Raw genomic sequence first — 19,348 nt, 5'->3', positions numbered from 1 at the left:
AATTCCCTTCATTTTACGCAGTACTTATTCCCTCCATTCAATCGTGCCGGCAATAGATTAGGGAAGAAATCGTGGCCGCAATACATGCGCCTTTCCCGCCCCCACCTCCCCACTAATCTTGCCGCAGCACTATATAAATATGTTTCTCCTGCGCACTGAAATCTCCTACACCTCCCAGTTTCATCAGAGCTCCCAAGTGCATGCAAGCCATGCCTCCTTCAGCCATTAGGCCTCCTCGCAAGCCATCCGCCATGCCACGGCTATACTGCGCCTGTGGCACACACGCCCAGAGGCTCGTGCAACTCGTTGGAGCTAACGAGGGGAGGTTCTTCTACCAGTGCCCCTATTGGGATGTAAGCGCTCCTATTCTCATTTCTTTGATGTATTTCCATGCTTCACGTCACCTCGGGTTTTTACATCCTTGTGCTTGCAGGATCCATCGGCTGCAGCCTGCAACATCTTTATTTGGGAAGATATTCTGGACAATTACGTTAACCAGAACCAGTGGCATCTTGATCTGAAGGTGGCCTTCGATGCTGCAGACAATGCCAAGGCACAAACCATCAAAATTGCTAGACAGATGAAGCTGTCCCTTGCTTTTGCCATTGCCGCTCCTGTTTTTACTTTTCTCATGTTTTACTACCTAGCTTGATATGATGTACCACTCGAAATGCGGAGACACTTCATTGATGAAGTATTTTATTTCCTTTCTTTGTTAGTTGCCTCTCCCATGTTTTAGTAATCCCTTGATATGATGTACCGCTCTAAATGTCCGAGAGACTTTAATTAATGTAGTATTTGCTTTCCTTTCTATATTACCAGTGCAAGTTCTGCAGATGATACTTCACCGTGTTTTCTATAAATTGTTTGATGTTGTTACCATTGCTGATTCGCCCGAGATTCCAATATACCTACATAAGTTTTGTGATTGCTTTTTTTGGTCAACGTAATCCTCACATGTTTCTCTTGTGGTCTGGGGTCGTAAATACATTAAATAAATCTATGGTTATAGCAATTCGCAACTGTAGTAATGCGCTTACTATCCGCAAGAATTGGGGCCTCTTGCCATTAGACAGTATATATGGTAAAAACAACCTGTTACTCCAGTATATCCCATCAAATGTTTCTATTGCAGACGGCCGACGTTGTCACAGATTATAACCCAATAGTAATGGTTACTGTATAGTAACCGTAAAGCAAATAACAGTAAGAGTCTTACCACGACTCCTTACTTTCTCATACCCCACTTACCACCACCAACACGCCATCATTTCCTTAACCCCCCCACCCCGTCCTTGCGGATGTGTGCGTACTAACTGCTCTCTAATCGCTGAACACCCCCATCCATACTCCATCTCCATCTCATCTTCCGAAGCTTCTTCCATGATTTCCTGATGAAGGCAAGATATCTCTCGTAATGGATCCCTCTCCTGTGACATTCAATTTCTCGCAAGGAGCTCCAGCAACTTCTACGCCAACATCATGGAAGAACACCGCCGGTGCATCATCTTCATCATCATCTGTCCCCTGCAGTCCACCATCTGTACGAGATCCACGGATGCACACTTCCGTCCTCACCCCACCGCCAGGACTCCAACCGGGTGACATGGTCACCCCTGATAAAACCCAAACCTACAGTCCGGTAAGTTCCGATTCAGTTTAATCTTGTACATTTTCCCTCTTTGAACTTGGTGTTCCTATTTCCAATTTCGTTTCTATACGCAGCGTGAAGATATTTCCGAAGACATCGTTCCTAAACTGCTGCAATGCTTTGCTGACGAGAAAGAAGCTTACGAATTTTATGTCCGCTACGCAAGTCATGCTGGATTTGATGTTCGCAAGAGTCGCACAAAAAAGACGGTGCGTGAGTTTTGCTGTTCCCGTGAAGGGCATGCACCCCTACCAAATCACGACGAAGAACGCAAGCGAGCAAAGATGTCGAAGAGAACAGGCTGTCGAGCCTTTGTCAAGCTAAGGAAAAATCTGAAAGATGGATCTTTTCAAATTGAGAGGCTAGTTCAAGAACACAACCATCCTCTTGTATCCACGCCCTCCCAACTTAAGTTTATGAGGGTACACAAAAACTTTGATCCTTCATTAATGTTGTTCGTCGATCATTTGCAAGCCGCAAAAGTAAAACACAAGTCTATGATCAATTTGCTCTCAGACATGCATGGTAGCCGAGATAATATTCCTTTTCCGGACAGGGACTTGGAGAATAGGTACCCGTGTTACTCATTGTTTTTTATATCAGTCTAATAGGTTTCCTGTAGTCTAGCTTATACATGTTTTTGAATTTATAGGAAGGCGGCTAACATGCGTAACGAGAAAACTGATGATGGAAACAAGATGATGGAATTTTTCAATGAATTCCATGCACACAATGGAAAGTTTTATCACGACATAATGTATGATGCTGATGGTCTTCCGAATTTTTTTTTCTGGAGCCATGCTAGTTGCCGTGCGAACTATAGTGATTTCGGTGATGTTGTTACGTTCGACACCACCTTCAAGACCAACAGGTACAATATGCCACTGGCAATGTTTGTTGGTGCTAACCATCACCTGCAGAGCACTATTTTTGGTTTTGCCTTACTTCGTGATGAGTCGGAGGACTCATTCGTCTGGCTTTTCAATACATTCAAGAAATGTATGGAGGGCCACGAACCGCGTTGCATTTTAACAGGTACTTCTTGTTTTTATACATGTGCTCATGATTTATGTATGCTTTATTTCACCGACATACTTTCGACTTACTGTTTATCCAGACGAAGACCAGGCTATGGCAAATGCAATTAAATTTGTGTACCTAGGACTGCTCATAGACTCTGTAGGTGGCATGTCTTAAAAAAGTATAAGGACCAGTTGAACATCTTGTATGCGAGTCGACAAGGCCTGAAGGAATGGATGCTCTCAGTGATAAATCACCCCCTAACACCTAAAGAATTCGAGCAAGCTTGGGATGAAATGCTAACAACTTATGATCTTCACGGGAATGTCACCCTTGCTGCCCTTTATGAGAACCGCAGAGACTGGATAGCCCCTTACTTTAAAGACATATATTGTGGAAAGATGACGTCAACTCAAAGAAGCGAGAGCATGAATAGGCTAGTAAAAATTAATTTTGTTGACCATACCACTGCCCTGCATAGATTTGCTCGTCAGATGTACCGTGTTCTTCAGGATAGGAAGCACGCCGAGTCTAAACTCACACACGCATCACAGGTACTTTGTCAATCCATCTTTTACATTTTTTCTATATAAATGTTGGGTTCTACACATCTTTACTTCATGATTATCTTTCTTCAACAGGCTTCTGTACAACGAGCATCCAATTTTCCTTTTGATGAACAACTCAGCAGGTTATATACCCCAATGGTATACAAGGAGTTCAAGGAAGCATACTTTAAAAGCACTGCTTTTCGTATCAGCAAATCCTCAGAGGATGATTTGGTGTATCTAGTCACACACGGTAAATGTTCCAAGGAATTTTCATGGTCCCAGCATGATTTCCGGGTGGTTTGTGACGAACAAAATGGATTGTTTTCTTGTGAGTGTCATAGATGGGAACATACTGGTAAGTTATATATACCAATGATTAAATTGGAGCATACTGCAACTTACATTGACCTTTCCACTTATCGTCTGATGCTCCATTCTTTTTAGGTCTATTCTGTCCGCACATCATTAGGGCTTTCACACATCTTCAGATTGAGAGAATCCCCAGCAAGTATGTCATGAGAAGGTATACCAGACATGCCAAACAAGACCTGCCCTATGATAGACATGATGTCTTAAATGATGGCACCGACGCCCCTATGGACTTGTATCGGCACCATACTCTTCTTACTGAAGCACTAGCAAATGTTAGGCTTGGCACCAAGTCTGATTGTGCATATGACAGGGCTTTGTATGTCTTCAAAGAACTTCGAAGTCAGCTAGAGGCAGTCCCGGTTGAACCCCCTACCAGGAAGGAGCATGAGCATAATTCTGAAGTGCACATTACAAAACTCAACACCCCAGCGCCACCTATGTCACTCACCAAAGGCCGCAAGCGCTCATCAACAGAACCAAAACCTGTAGGAGCTCCTGGTGAGAAGAAGAAAACTAGAGTTTGTAGTAACTGTGGGCTGAAGCAGGGGCACAACAGATCAACATGCCCAAATCCCCCGTCAAGCATTGGAGTTGGTGGTAGGGGACGTGGCAGGGGCCGTGGCAGGGGACGTACATCTGGAACAAGGGCAATCAGACGTCAATTATTGTGCGACACCGATGAAGAAGAGGAAGATGTGGAAGTAGAAGAAGATGTAGAAGAAGAAATGGATGAAGGTGCTACACCAGACGACGAGGACAGTCAGTAGTACATACATTATCATAGCTGTAAACTCTACTCATATGGTTTGCTTGTGCGTCTCTTTTACTACATAATGGCTCGATGTTTACTGTAATAATTACTACTACATATTATTATAGCTACCTGCAATCTTCTTTCTACAAACTGCTATTAATACATTACTATACTTAATTTCTGAATAACCTTACTTACTATTACTACATGCGGCCTATAAGATCTAGAGCAATCTACTATTACTGCATGCATCCTGTACGATCATGAGCAATCCATTTTTCAACGAAAATATCACATGTATTACTGCATTACTTCATATCAGCCCAGATCGAAACATCTTTAAATTTTTCGTTCTTTTCATATCATCCACACTCCATTTTTTTACTACTGCCAATTTCTGAGCATGTCTTGCAAAGGTTTTTCTACATTTAGGGTCAGTGCCAGTAAAAAACCAATGACCATTACTATGTATACTCAATCTATTACTGGCAATTTTTAGGGATGAAACCATCGTTCGATGTCTTAGTGTCGGTAAAAAATCGTAGCTCTATTACTATCTACTCTTAATCTACTACTGGCAATGATTAGGGATGCAACCTTCATATCTACCAGCCGGTAAATAACCTAGGTCCATTACTATCTACACTTAATCTATTACTGACAATGTTTAGGAATGAAATCATGATGGCTTAGAGCCGCCGGTAAAAACCTAGGTCCATTACTATCTACACTTAATCTATTACTGGCAATGTTTACAAATGAAATCATGATGTCTTAGAGCCGGTAAAAAACATAGGTCCATTACCATCTATACTTATTTTATTACGGGCAATGAATACTGACGCAAGATCTCGCGTAGCGGAGCAACACATGGTAATATAACTAAACATGTTACTTTATTTTGCACATGCCGTTACCCACCAAATCTGCCTTCTCATCGACCGGCGCACCCGCCTGTGATTAGTAGCAGCAGCCTGCGTAGCGGAGAAACACATGGTAACAGAAATAAAGCGTGTTACTTTATTTTGCATATACAGTTACCCTCAAAATTTGGCCTTCTGAGCGACCCGCGTGCCCCGCGCACCCGCGTGCGCGTGATTAGGAGCAGCGGCCGGCGCGTAGATTAACTCAAAATGCGCGCACGCTCACTATAGCGCAGCTTGCTAAACTATGGCTGCGCGCATTCTACCTTATCCTACGCTCCGGCCACTTCAACCGAGCCAACCTACGCGACTAATTAGGCCGACGCGCTAACCAGGTGGAAGGGCGCGGGCGACGTGGGAAAAGATTGATCGTAACGCTTACGACCAAAACTGTTGGCGGCGCTTTGCTGGCCTTCTCCTAGACAAAAAGATAGTAATGGATTACCATCGCCCTGGTGTCGCTTTGCCAGCCTTCTCTCAGAAAAAAAAAATAGTAACACGTTACCGTTGCCATACTTTAGTTAACAGTCATCCCTCGCACGCCTACACCATCGAAACATCGTAAAAGTGACCCAGCCTAAGTGTTAATTCCTAGCTTTTCAGTAGTAACGATTTACCATCACATACAGTTTTCTTTAAAATAATAAACTCCAGTTACGTTTCGTACCCACGTTCCCACGATTGTGCATTGACCGGTCACTAGGCGGTCTCTATTCTTTAATACCTCGTTCCTATCGACATCCACCGCATCATCACTATCGCCATCCGCCGCCGCCGCCGCCGCCGCCGCTGTTAACTTCCGCCACGACCACGTCCTTCGTAGTCTCCGGTCGACATCCGCGGCCGCCGATAACATCGCTGGTCGCTTGTTCATACTACACATCCGGCAGCCGTCGTTTTCTCCGTCCGTATTTTTGGAGGTAATCCACCTGCTAATCTGATTCTCCCCCGATGGATGCTTTGAGTTTTGACTAGGCGTACATCCCCGTTTCCGGCCGTCCTCCTCACAAGCTCACATGGGCTGCCGGATTTAATAATTTCTTAATTGCCGCGAACCTGCAATCGCTATCTGCCATCCCCTCACCCCCCCTTATTAGTGTGTCAACTTTTCCCCTTTTGTTGCAGTGCAATCTCCTTTTTCTGTACAAATCCTCTGGTACAAATTCTACGCCAAGTTAGTGTAACACATCAACTAATCTTAATTAGTGGTAATCTGAATCCAGTTAACAGGTGGTAGTAATACAACTTCATTTATGGTAATCTGAATCTAATTAAGAAGTGCTAGTAATACAACTTCAGTTCTAGTAATCTGAATCTAATTAAGAAGTGCTAGTAATACAACTTCAGTTCTAGTAATCTGAATCTAATTAAGAAGTGCTAGTAATACAACTTCAGTTCTAGTAATCTGAATCTAATTAAGAAGTGCTAGTAATACAACTTCAGTTCTAGTAATCTGAATCTAATTAAGAAGTGCTAGTAATACAACTTCAGTTCTAGTAATCTGAATCTAATTAAGAAGTGCTAGTAATACAACTTCAGTTCTGGTAATCTGAATATAATTAAGAAGTGCTAGTAACACAACTTCAGTTCTGGTAATCTGAATCTACATTTTAACACATATGTGCTATTCTGTTTCAGGACAAATGAAAGTCGTTGGCACACGTCCACAGAAGGTCCGAAAAGTTACGATTCAAGACAGTCAAGATGCAGTCACCTATCAATTTGATGATCCACCATTAGTTCCCCCTACGGCTGGGTTGCAAATTACTATCCATCCTGCTGCAGCCTCATCATCGGAGCACTCTGTAGCACAAGAAGCGGCTCACAATACAGTTGCAGAGGAGTGTCCGGCACAGGCGGTACCGGGTCAACAAACTAATCCTAATAACACATCAACATCTCACACTTCAACGGGGATCCCCCCGTTGGTTTCACCCATTGTTGCTGGAGGGAACACTTCGGTCGGTTCCAAGAGGTCGGCTGCAACAACATGCAACCGTTCCAACTCCCATCAATATGAAAATGACGATGATGATTTTGACCCCCCGCCACCTAGAACTGCTCTTACCCGGAGGACCGACCCGCCAGTCAAGCGGCCAAAGGTAGCTAAAGCTATATCATCCACCGCCGGTCATAATGTGAGTTTTATCTCAAATGCCCAACTTATTTTCTGTGAGTTTTCAAACTTTGTTTTTACTGGCCTCAACAATACATTTCATTGTTTTCCAGGGAAACCAACCATCAAAACCGGCACCAACCATTAGGTGCTCACCTGGATTCGTGCTCTCTGCCATTGATCTATTAACCGAAGATCAATATGCAAATGTCAAGGCTACTCCATTTGGTGAAATTCTGAACCTAAAAGCTGATGCTCTTGAGTCCAGGAATTTGCCGGTATTCCTTATGAACAAGACTGACAAGGACACTCTAATAATCAACGTCGGCACTCAAGGTGGACTGAAAATTACCCCGCATGCTGTGCATTGTGTCATGGGCACTCCACTTGGTGGTCGTGACCCATCGGTCTGTTCTGTCACCCAAAAGAATGAGCTGCTTAGACTCAAGAACGAGCTGAGCGTGCCAGTCGATCAGAATATAACCTACAAAACTCTGTGCGACTATATAAAGTTGAAGAGGCCTGATGATTTGTCCACAAGATGTTTCATTCTGATTATATTCAACTGGTTACTCTTTCCTTCCACAAGGACATATATATCTGGTAGGGAGGCTGCTTGGACTGCAGACATTGCTAATATTGGTGCGATCGATTGGTCCAAAGCTGTTGTTGATTACATGAGGGATAGTGTTGCAACATGGCACTCCAAGAAGAACAACAATGGAGTATTGTCCATTTCTGGTTGTGTGCTCTTTTTAATAGTAAGTTTACTACATGTAGTTCCTTTTGTATCTTTAAATTTCCAACCAACAGGAAGTGTCTACAACCTAGAATTTCATTAGTACTACTAAATCTTTATGGCTTCTTCAGATTTACTATTTGGACAATCTCCTGAGTGTCAATATGTTGGATGCGTCTCAAACACCACGCATAGCTTTCTACAACACTGGGAAGATGCAAGCTATCTTAAGTGAGGATAAGTCGAAGAACAAGCCAGACTCGGAGTCATATGGCAACCTACCGGTATGTTTCCCTACCCTATTGCTGCCAACTAGTAAATCTAGCTTTCATAATATCATTACATTAACTCTTTATGGTTATTTCCAGCTTCGGTCCCAGGAGGGTACTTGCTGCTTGGATGTTAATGCCAACGCGACATCAGCAAGCCATGCTCAACCTCATGCCCATTCTGTTCTGTTCATTAGCATGCTGGAGCAACTCAGGGACTGCGTGGATCAACTACCTCAATCGAAGCAGGCTGTGGCATTTGCTGCTATACGGAGGTGTGATGATTCAGTTGCCAAACTACTTGCTGATGTTTCTCTCGAACAACGCAAGGTTGTATCGGAGTTACGCTGCATAATGCTCGATCCTTCGACGTCTTCGCCATCACCTCCAATTCAGAGGGATCCTAAGCCAATTTCTTGTGCTGCGGCACATTTGGATAATGTAGCGGGTAATGTGGACATCGATCACACTACTATCTTTGGCCCCAATAGTTAGTACCATATAATTCTATTTTTGATGTGTTTCTCACCACCACATTACCTAGGGAATAAAACTTGAAAACAAGACATCAAGAAGGGAATTATGGCTCCTGTCACTAAGCTTGTTTATTTTTACCCATTTTCAGATGAGAACCCACCTGGGAGATCTTCAGCCCAACTCGCTCGGGGTGATTCCCAATCCTCAGTGACCAACTGCCATCAACATTTTTCACACCCTTCTCTACTTTTCATTGCTGTCTTTTTAACGATATATCTTAGCTTTTGCTACTTTTCTTGATGGCCCAGCAGAACGGTCGATTCATGACATTCCTGCTGCTACAGACAATATTGAAGTTGATGGCACCAGTAGTAAGTTTAATCTTGTTCTTTTCTCTCTTTTCTGCCTCACTAGCGCATTTCTCTATATTATGCCCTTTCAAAAATCACACGTTATGTGCAGTACAATCCGAAGCCGACCGCAGTGTTCAGCGAAACGATGGTGTGGATCCCAGCAAGAATCTTCCATCGTCAGGTATTGGTCATGATGGCACATAATTTTATAAGTTAATTCTATGACTCACCACAACGCAACTAGTCATTTGCATATCATGTATTTAAACCTTGTGTATTTTTACTAATTATCAGCAGATGGCCCACTGCAAGGTTCTCTTACCCAACTGCTCCAGGGTAATATCGAAGCTTCTACGACCAAGTCCCAGCAAGGTTTTTGCACACCCTTATGTTATTAAATTGCATTTCTTTGTTCTTACAAACCATATTATTTGTCACCGCTTTTGTTGTTGCTCTTGCAGAAAGCTTGCTTACCGCATTTTATGGACCTTATGACAAAAGCGAAAATGATTGCACAAGTAGTAAGCTTACATTTTTCTGTATGTTTCATATGTCTTCAACTTGAATAAACTAATTTTAATTGTATACCTTGTCAACATTTGCATGCGCAGACCAGCCCAATAAACCTCATCAAACAGTTGAGCCACACAATACTGTTGACTCTATGAACAACCTTCCACCACCAGGTTTCATTCCTCATCTCACTTTCCATTCTATGCTAACTTGATGTAGTGATTCATGTAATTTAAATGTTTTTCACATATGAAGCTGGTAGTGACTTCTTACATTTGATGGTAAAACCCACTTGTTATTGTAGTAATCCCTCTAAGGGTTTCCATGCACACATTTATGATAATACCAAGTTTCTTTTCTAGGAATTCATTTTATTTCGTGGTGTTTCCACTTGTCATTTATTGTAACACCAACTAGATATTCTAGTAATCTATTTATTTCCGCCTAGCTATGTTGAAAATTGAACGCACCACGACCAACTATTTCTCACCTTTTCTTTAACCCTACACGACAACTTCTGAACGCTGTGCATGCAGACAAACAACATGGCTCTGACAGCCACTCAAAAACCGATTGCCCTACTCATGCTGCTAACTGTTCTGATGTGGATGCGCAAGGAATCACCGATCCCATTACGTTTTCTCAAATGTGTGAAGGCATTGAATATGATGGAACTGGATGCCCCTCATGTGATGCAGACGGTCAGTTCATGAATCATAATACAAATTCAATACATCTTCGGACTGCACTTGTTTATGGTAATACTATTATAATTTTTCTATACTGCACAGCGCGTCTTATTAATGAGGTGCACCTTGATGACGTAGGCCATGAGCATGAAGAAGAAGCTGAGATAGCTCCAACTAACACTGGTAACTAGGATACAAATCTATTACTTCTCTTTTGACATGTTTCTATATTTTCTCTTACTACTGGTCTTGTTTATCTATTTGTAAATACTATCTACTGCTTGGTTGTTTCATGTACAAATATTTTCTTCGAATTTCTTTTTCTTTCTAGATGCAGAAAACTTGGGGGTGGGTGTGTCAGACGTATTCACGGGCCAAAAGTTTGTCAATGAGGCACAAATCGATGCAGAAGCTGCTGATCACACAGAGCAGGTCTCAAAAGGTTGTTTTTCCTACTCAAACTTAAGTCCATACCAACTTATAAATAGATGTGTCGGCTTCGCCAAAATTATAACATTTTTTTTCAATGACTTAATTTTATGGTTAAGTATAGATGGTCATTTATCTGTGGATGCACCAATAATTACTGGTCAAGTCCCAGTTAACCATGACAATGATGCTGATCGCCAAATTACTGTCCATGAACCAATTAGCCACACAGAACAGTGTACCACCGCAGAGCAATTTCAGGTAATACCCTCCATTACGTCTACATAGCTCCAAATATAGCACATTTCTAATGAAGTATCCATCATGTATACAGTTGGAAGATGCCAACACACCTGAATCCTTAGTATCCTTCGGTCAGCCAACACAAGAATGGGAAGTTAGCCAACAACTTCGAGATGCTAATATTCACCCAGACAGAACCCCCCATTTTGTAATTATCTATCTTTATGCTTACTTATAATTATTATGCCAGGTGCTCATAAATCTTATTAACCTCCTTTTTTACTATTTCCATTTCAATGCAGGATACTAGAGAGCCATCCCACAAAGTGTGTATTAGGAGTGGCAGTGAAATCATCAAATTACCTCACACTGGAGCGGAGGCTCAACCTACCAACCTACAGCAGTCTGCCTCCACTGCACAACAGGCTGCCCACACTATCCAGGTGATACTTTTTATAAGTGCATTCTTTCGTAAATCAGAGTTGCGGCTGCACACACATTGCCTAAAATTTACCATTTTAATGTCTGTCAGGTCTCTGATGCATCTGCTCTACAGCTGTCTCCCAGGCGCTCGGCGAGATTTAAAAAAACAGATGTTGTAAGTGCTGCCCTGCTATTAACTTTGTTTTTACATTTTTTTCCAATAGTAATGTTCACATACATAATATCGTATCTCAGTTGGGTTATTTTCTACATATTTCAGTCTACGGAAAAACATACACTTGTTCGCACCGCCAAGAACATGGAGAAGGACAAAACCAATGTCCCAAGCTTTGTGAACCCCAACCAATTCGGAGCTCCTGGAAATGTTCTGCAATGCGGTCAACTACCAGTTATCGTAAAGAGGATCAGGAAGAGACCATTGAAGATCATTTCTCCATTTAAATTACATCCTGTTAAGTCTACCATTTCTCTCAACCACGCCCGAAAACTCCGTGACATAGTAATCAACGACCTTGATCTCAAAAAGTAAACCTTCACACCATTGCATCCTATTTTTAATGTGCACTAATTATTTCATCATTTTAAAATACATTACAAATTCCGAATTAACCTTGTCATAGGACTGGACTTCTTGCTTACGAACCTTCTAAGTTATATCTTACTGGCATGGATCTCGCAAAAAGCTTCGGCGATGGGGCATCAATGCTACCCAGCTTGATGGAATACTACATAGACATTCTGCGTCACGATGAGATTAAATTAAGGCCCACGTCGGCTGGGTACAGGATGTTCCTTCGTTGGTCACTATCGGTATTTAAACCTGATTTTACAATTATCCATTTTTACTATGGCTAACCATTCCATGTTCTCGTTACCTAAGTATTCAGCATCATTTTGTCAAATCAATAATCAACATTTTTGAATTATTATGTGCAGTTCCACCTTAATGTCGATGCTCGGCACGAGACGCAATCCTTCAATCCTACTTTCATTGAGGCACTATTAAAGGAAGACCTCGCGGATAAAGACCCTCAAGATGTTCGCATGGTAAGGTTCCTTACTGCATCACACTTTTCATCTTGCATGCTCTACATCCTTTGCTCTCCATTCATATTTTTTTATCTGCTGCAGATATTATGGGTATCCCATCAGGGCAGTCATTTCTCAGTTTATTGTGTGAATCGTGTTCACAGACGGATTGACATCCTCGATTCAGTTGACTGGAGCACACAACAGACTACATTTGAGGATTTTCATAAGCCGTGGGGTCCTATTGCTGTCGCCAGACTCAATGATGCTTTTTTAAAAGTTACTGAGGGGAAGTTCGACAACTTCTGCAAGTGGCCTATTGCTAGATTTCCAACCCCCAAACAACTTGCCAACGACTGTCCTTTCTTCTGTTTCAAATTCCTGAAATTTTATGATGGCGAGGAGAATCAATTACGAATCAAAATCGACCCAGTGAGCATCCCCCCCCCACACACACACACGTATCGTTACTAGATAAATACGATGTCATGGCTACAATGTTAATTCTTTTTTTCTCTATGAATCATTTGCAGGAGAAGTTTAGTGATTACAGGTCGGAGGAGCTGCATACATGGTGTTCCATGAATTGAATTTATTTCGTCAGCTACCACCTCAAATTGAAGTTTTGAGGAAGGCTATTACAAAAGCATAACCAGTTGCCGGCACTAGCAAACCAAAATGTTTCGCGAGGGGAGTCACAAGCTAGCCATGTTTATTTCCATATCCACCATGATTACTTTCCCGACAGATATTCGTCCTAATGTAAACCTAAGTGACGGAGAATATTATTGTACTGCTTTCCGTACTTGCTTCTGCATTACTGTATTTTGTATTATCTAATCGTATATTAGGTGGCACAATCGATGGCTGCAATGTGCATTAATGTTTTATATATTTTCTGTAGTACCTTTTCTCTCCCGTTATATACGAGGTCATTACTACCTAATACTCCCTCCGTCTCGAAATAAGTGCCTCAACTTTGTACTAGAGTTTCAGACACTTAGTTTGGGACAGAGGGAGTATTATTTACAATTACAGGTTAAATCACCAGAACTTATTTCCATTCACTGCAAGTAGGCACAACCTTGTACCAGAAGGCATGCCAATTTCCTACCAGCTCTTTGAACGTGTCACTCTATGTTTAAATATTTTTCATATTTTTAAATATGTAAATTTTCCTGCAAATCTTTGACCAAATCATACAATGCAGCCTACGATATGTCAAGGCTACATTTTCATTACACATACATTTTTCTTTTGTTTTCCTGTCACCGATGTGATCAATTTTTTATAGTAACACCATGCACCATATATGGTAAATCGACCGTAGATTCTTACGAACTATCCTTATATGGTAACACACTGAAACAATAATAGTAATTCCCTTCATTTTACGCAGTACTTATTCCTCCATTCAATCGTGCGGCAATAGATTAGGGAAGAAATCGTGGCCGCAATACATGCGCCTTTCCCGCCCCACCTCCCCACTAATCTTGCCGCAGCACTATATAAATATGTTTCTCCTGCGCACTGAAATCTCCTACACCTCCCAGTTTCATCAGAGCTCCCAAGTGCATGCAAGCCATGCCTCCTTCAGCCATTAGGCCTCCTCGCAAGCCATCCGCCATGCCACGGCTATAACTGCGCCTGTGGCACACACGCCCCAGAGGCTCGTGCAACTCGTTGGAGCTAACGAGGGGAGGTTCTTCTACCAGTGCCCCTATTGGGATGTAAGCGCTCCTATTCTCATTTCTTTGATGTATTTCCATGCTTCACGTCACCTCGGGTTTTTACATCCTTGTGCTTGCAGGATCCATCGGCTGCAGCCTGCAACATCTTTATTTGGGAAGATATTCTGGACAATTACGTTAACCAGAACCAGTGGCATCTTGATCTGAAGGTGGCCTTCGATGCTGCAGACAATGCCAAGGCACAAACCATCAAAATTGCTAGACAGATGAAGCTGTCCCTTGCTTTTGCCATTGCCGCTCCTGTTTTTACTTTTCTCATGTTTTACTACCTAGCTTGATATGATGTACCACTCGAAATGCGGAGACACTTCATTGATGAAGTATTTTATTTCCTTTCTTTGTTAGTTGCCTCTCCCATGTTTTAGTAATCCCTTGATATGATGTACCGCTCTAAATGTCCGAGAGACTTTAATTAATGTAGTATTTGCTTTCCTTTCTATATTACCAGTGCAAGTTCTGCAGATGATACTTCACCGTGTTTTCTATAAATTGTTGATGTTGTTACCATTGCTGATTCGCCCGAGATTCCATATACCTACATAAGTTTTGTGATTGCTTTTTTGGTCAACGTAATCCTCACATGTTTCTCTTGTGGTCTGGGGTCGTAAATACATTAAATAAATCTATGGTTATAGCAATTCGCAACTGTAGTAAATGCGCTTACTATCCGCAAGAATGGGGCCTCTTGCCATTAGACAGTATATATGGTAAAAACAACCTGTTACTCCAGTAAATCCCATCAAATGTTTCTATTGCAGACGGCCCGACGTTGTCACAGATTATAACCCAATAGTAATGGTTACTGTATAGTAACCGTAAAGCAAATAACAGTAAGAGTCTTACCACGACTCTTACTTTCTCATACCCCACTTACCACACCAACACGCCATCATTTCTTAACCCCCCCGCCCCGTCCTTGCGGATGTGTGCGTACTAACTGCTCTCTAATCGCTGAACACCCCCATCCATACTCCATCTCCATCTCATCTTCCGAAGCTCTTCATGATTCCTGATGAAGGCAAGATATCTCTCGTAATGGATCCCTCTCCTGTGACATTCAATTTCTCCGCAAGGAGCTCCAGCAAACTTTCTACGCCAAACATCATGGAAGAACACCGCCGGTGCATCATCTTCATCATCACTGTCCCTGGCAGTCCACCATACTGTACGAGATCCACGATGCACACTTCCGTCCTCACCCCACCGCCAGGATCCAACCGGGTGACATGGTCACCCCTGATAAAACCCAAACCTACGAGTCCGGTAAAGTTTCCGATTTCAGTTTAATCTTGTACATTTTCCCTCTTTGAACTTTGGTGTTCCTATTTTCCAATTTTCGTTTCTATACGCAGCGTGAGATATTCCGAAGAACATCGTTTCCTAAACTGCTGCAATGCTTTGCCTGACGAGAAGAGCTTACGTATTTTAATGGTCCGCTACCGCAAGTCATGCTGGATTTGATGTTCGCAAGAGGTCGCACAAAAAGAGACGGTGCGTGAGTTTTGCTGTTCCCGTGAGGGCATGCACCCCTACAAATCACGACGAAGAACGCAAGCGAGCAAAGATGATGAAGAGAACAGGCTGTCGAGCCTTTGTCAGCTAAGGAAAAATCTGAAAGATGGATCTTTTCAAATTGAGAGGCTAGTTCAAGAACACAACCATCCTCTTGTATCCACGCCCTCCAACTTAAGTTTATGAGGGTACACAAAAACTTTGATCCTTCATTAATGTTGTTCGTCGATCATTTGCAAGCCGCAAAAGTAAAACACAAGTCTATGATCAATTTGCTCTCAGACATGCATGGTAGCCGAGATAATATTCCTTTTCCGGACAGGGACTTGGAGAATAGGTACCCGTGTTACTCATTGTTTTTTATATCAGTCTAATAGGTTTCCTGTAGTCTAGCTTATACATGTTTTTGAATTTATAGGAAGGCGGCTAACATGCGTAACGAGAAAACTGATGATGGAAACAAGATGATGGAATTTTTCAATGAATTCCATGCACAATGGAAAGTTTTTCATAATGTATGATGCTGATGGTCTTCCGTAATTTTTTCTGGAGCCATGCTAGTTGCCGTGCGAACTATAGTGATTTCGGTGATGTTGTTACGTTCGACACCTTCAAGACCAACAGGTACAATATGCCACTGGCAATGTTTGTTGGTGCTAACCATCACCTGCAGAGCACTATTTTTTGGTTTTGCCTTACTTCGTGATGAGTCGGAGGACTCATTCGTCTGGCTTTTCAATACATTCAAGAAATGTATGGAGGGCCACGAACCGCGTTGCATTTTAACAGGTACTTCTGTTTTTATACATGTGCTCATGATTTATGTATGCTTATTTCACCGACATACTTTCGACTTACTGTTTATCCAGACGAAGACCAGGCTATGGCAAATGCAATTAAATTTGTGTACCTAGGACTGCTCATAGACTCTGTAGGTGGCATGTCTTAAAAAAGTATAAGGACCAGTTGAACATCTTGTATGCGAGTCGACAAGGCCTGAAGGAATGGATGCTCTCAGTGATAAATCACCCCTAACACCTAAAGAATTCGAGCAAGCTTGGGATGAAATGCTAACAACTTATGATCTTCACGGGAATGTCACCCTTGCTGCCCTTTATGAGAACCGCAGAGACTGGATAGCCCCTTACTTTAAAGACATATATTGTGGAAAGATGACGTCAACTCAAAGAAGCGAGAGCATGAATAGGCTAGTAAAAATTAATTTTGTTGACCATACCACTGCCCTGCATAGATTTGCTCGTCAGATGTACCGTGTTCTTCAGGATAGGAAGCACGCCGAGTCTAAACTCACACACGCATCACAGGTACTTTGTCAATCCATCTTTTACATTTTTTCTATATAAATGTTGGGTTCTACACATCTTTTATATTTACTTTTTCAACAGGCTTCTGTACAACGAGCATCCAATTTTCTTTTGATGAACAACTCAGCAGGTTATACCCAATGGTATACAAGGAGTTCAAGGAAGCATACTTTAAAAGCACTGCTTTTCGTATCAGCAAATCCTCAGAGGATGATTTGGTGTATCTAGTCACACGGTAAATGTTCCAAGGAATTTTCATGGTCCCAGCATGATTTCCGGGTGGTTTGTGACGAACAAAATGGATTGTTTTCTTGTGAGTGTCATAGATGGGAACATACTGGTAAGTTATATATACCAATGATTAAATTGGAGCATACTGCAACTTACATTGACCTTCCACTTATCGTTGATGCTCCATTCTTTTTAGGTCTATTCTGTCCGCACATCATTAGGGCTTTCACACATCTTCAGATTGAGAGAATCCCCAGCAAGTATGTCATGAGAAGGTATACCAGACATGCCAAACAAGACCTGCCCTATGATAGACATGATGTCTTAAATGATGGCACCGACGCCCCTATGGACTTGTATCGGCACCATACTCTTCTTACTGAAGCACTAGCAAATGTTAGCTTGGCACCAAGTCTGATTGTGCATATGACAGGGCTTTGTATGTCTTCAAAGAACTTCGAAGTCAGCTAGAGGCAGTCCCGGTTGAACCCCCTACCAGGAAGGAGCATGAGCATAATTCTGAGTGCAACATAAACTCAACACCCAGCGCCACCTATGTCACTCACCAAAGGCCGCAAGCGCTCATCAACAGAACCAAAACCTGTAGGAGCTCCTGGTGAGAAGAAGAAACTAGAGTTTGTAGTAAACTGTGGGCTGAAGCAGGGCACAACAGATCAACATGCCAAATCCCCCGTCAAGCATTGGAGTTGGTGGTAGGGGACGTGGCAGGGCCGTGGCAGGGGACGTACATCTGGAACAAGGGCAATCAGACGTCAATTATTGTGCGACACCGATGAAGAAGAGGAAGATGTGAAGTAGAAGAAGATGTAGAAGAAGAATGGATGAAGTGCTACACCAGACGACGAGGACAGTCAGTAGTACATACATTATCATAGCTGTAAACTCTACTCATTATGGTTTGGCTTGTGCGGTTCTCTTTTACTACATAATGGCTCGATGTTTTACTGTAATAATTACTACTACATATTATTAAGCTACCTGCAATCTCTTTCTACAAACTGCTATTAATACATTACTATACTTAATTTCTGAATAACCTTACTTACTATTACTACATGCGGCCTATAAGATCTAGAGCAATCTACTATTACTGCATGCATCCTGTACGTCATGAGCAATCCATTTTTCAACGAAAATATCACATGTATTACTGCATTACTTCATATCAGCCCAGATCGAAACATCTTTAAATTTTTCGTTCTTTTCATATCATCCACACTCCATTTTTTTACTACCTGCCAATTCTGAGCATGTCTTGCAAAGGTTTTCTACATTTAGGGTCAGTGCCAGTAAAAAACCAATGACCATTACTATGTATACTCAATCTATTACTGGCAATTTTTAGGGATGAAACCATCGTTCGAATGTCTTAGTGTCGGTAAAAATCGTAGCTCTATTACTATCTACTCTTAATCTACTACTGGCAATGATTAGGGATGCAACCTTCATATCTACCAGCCGGTAAATAACTAGGTCCATTACTATCTGCACTTAATCTATTACTGACAATGTTTAGGAATGAAATCATGATGGCTTAGAGCCGCCGGTAAAAACCTAGGGTCCATTACTATCTACACTTAATCTATTACTGGCAATGTTTACAAATGAAATCATGATGTCTTAGAGCCGGTAAAAAACATAGGTCCATTACCATCTATACTTATTTTATTACGGGCAATGAATACTGACGCAAGATCTCGCGTAGCGGAGCAACACATGGTAATATAACTAAACATGTTACTTTATTTTGCACATGCCGTTACCCACCAAATCTGCCTTCTCATCGACCGGCGCACCCGCCTGTGATTAGTAGCAGCAGCCTGCGTAGCGGAGAAACACATGGTACAGAAATAAAGCGTGTTACTTTATTTTGCATATACAGTTACCCTCAAAATTTGGCCTTCTGAGCGACCCGCGTGCCCCGCGCACCCGCGTG

General features: G+C 42.1%; 1 protein-coding gene across 1 annotated transcript; it reads left to right on the top strand.

The window, feature by feature from the left end:
- The first annotated feature begins 5,960 nt into the window (after nt 1-5,960).
- LOC123084073 (uncharacterized) lies at nt 5,961-13,162 on the top strand. Its single transcript, XM_044505865.1, has 23 exons — nt 5,961-6,191; nt 6,910-7,409; nt 7,501-8,148; nt 8,258-8,410; nt 8,495-8,843; nt 9,021-9,062; nt 9,184-9,243; nt 9,335-9,406; nt 9,523-9,597; nt 9,687-9,746; nt 9,837-9,911; nt 10,275-10,439; nt 10,530-10,610; nt 10,759-10,869; nt 10,981-11,117; nt 11,191-11,307; nt 11,402-11,542; nt 11,632-11,697; nt 11,803-12,068; nt 12,164-12,353; nt 12,480-12,590; nt 12,675-13,004; nt 13,106-13,162. The coding sequence occupies exons 2-23, from the start codon at nt 6,915-6,917 to the stop codon at nt 13,160-13,162; spliced, it is 3,801 nt and encodes a 1,266-aa protein (XP_044361800.1). The 5' UTR covers nt 5,961-6,191; nt 6,910-6,914.
- The last annotated feature ends 6,186 nt before the right edge of the window (nt 13,163-19,348 follow it).

Source organism: Triticum aestivum, chromosome 4A (genome assembly GCF_018294505.1).
Source record: "Triticum aestivum cultivar Chinese Spring chromosome 4A, IWGSC CS RefSeq v2.1, whole genome shotgun sequence".
NCBI lineage: Eukaryota > Viridiplantae > Streptophyta > Magnoliopsida > Poales > Poaceae > Triticum > Triticum aestivum.
This window is presented reverse-complemented; position numbering and strand designations above follow the sequence as displayed.

What these genes read in the sequence shown, in the direction of transcription:
- LOC123084073 (XM_044505865.1), top strand. Translation starts at nt 6,915, where the DNA reads ATGAAAGTCGTTGGCACACGTCCACAGAAGGTCCGAAAAGTTACGATT. An exon ending in ACATTTGGATAATGTAGCGG is followed by an intron (nt 8,844 to 9,020) that starts GTAATGTGGACA and finishes ACCCATTTTCAG; the next exon opens with ATGAGAACCCACCTGGGAGA. An exon ending in CAAGAATCTTCCATCGTCAG is followed by an intron (nt 9,407 to 9,522) that starts GTATTGGTCATG and finishes AATTATCAGCAG; the next exon opens with ATGGCCCACTGCAAGGTTCT.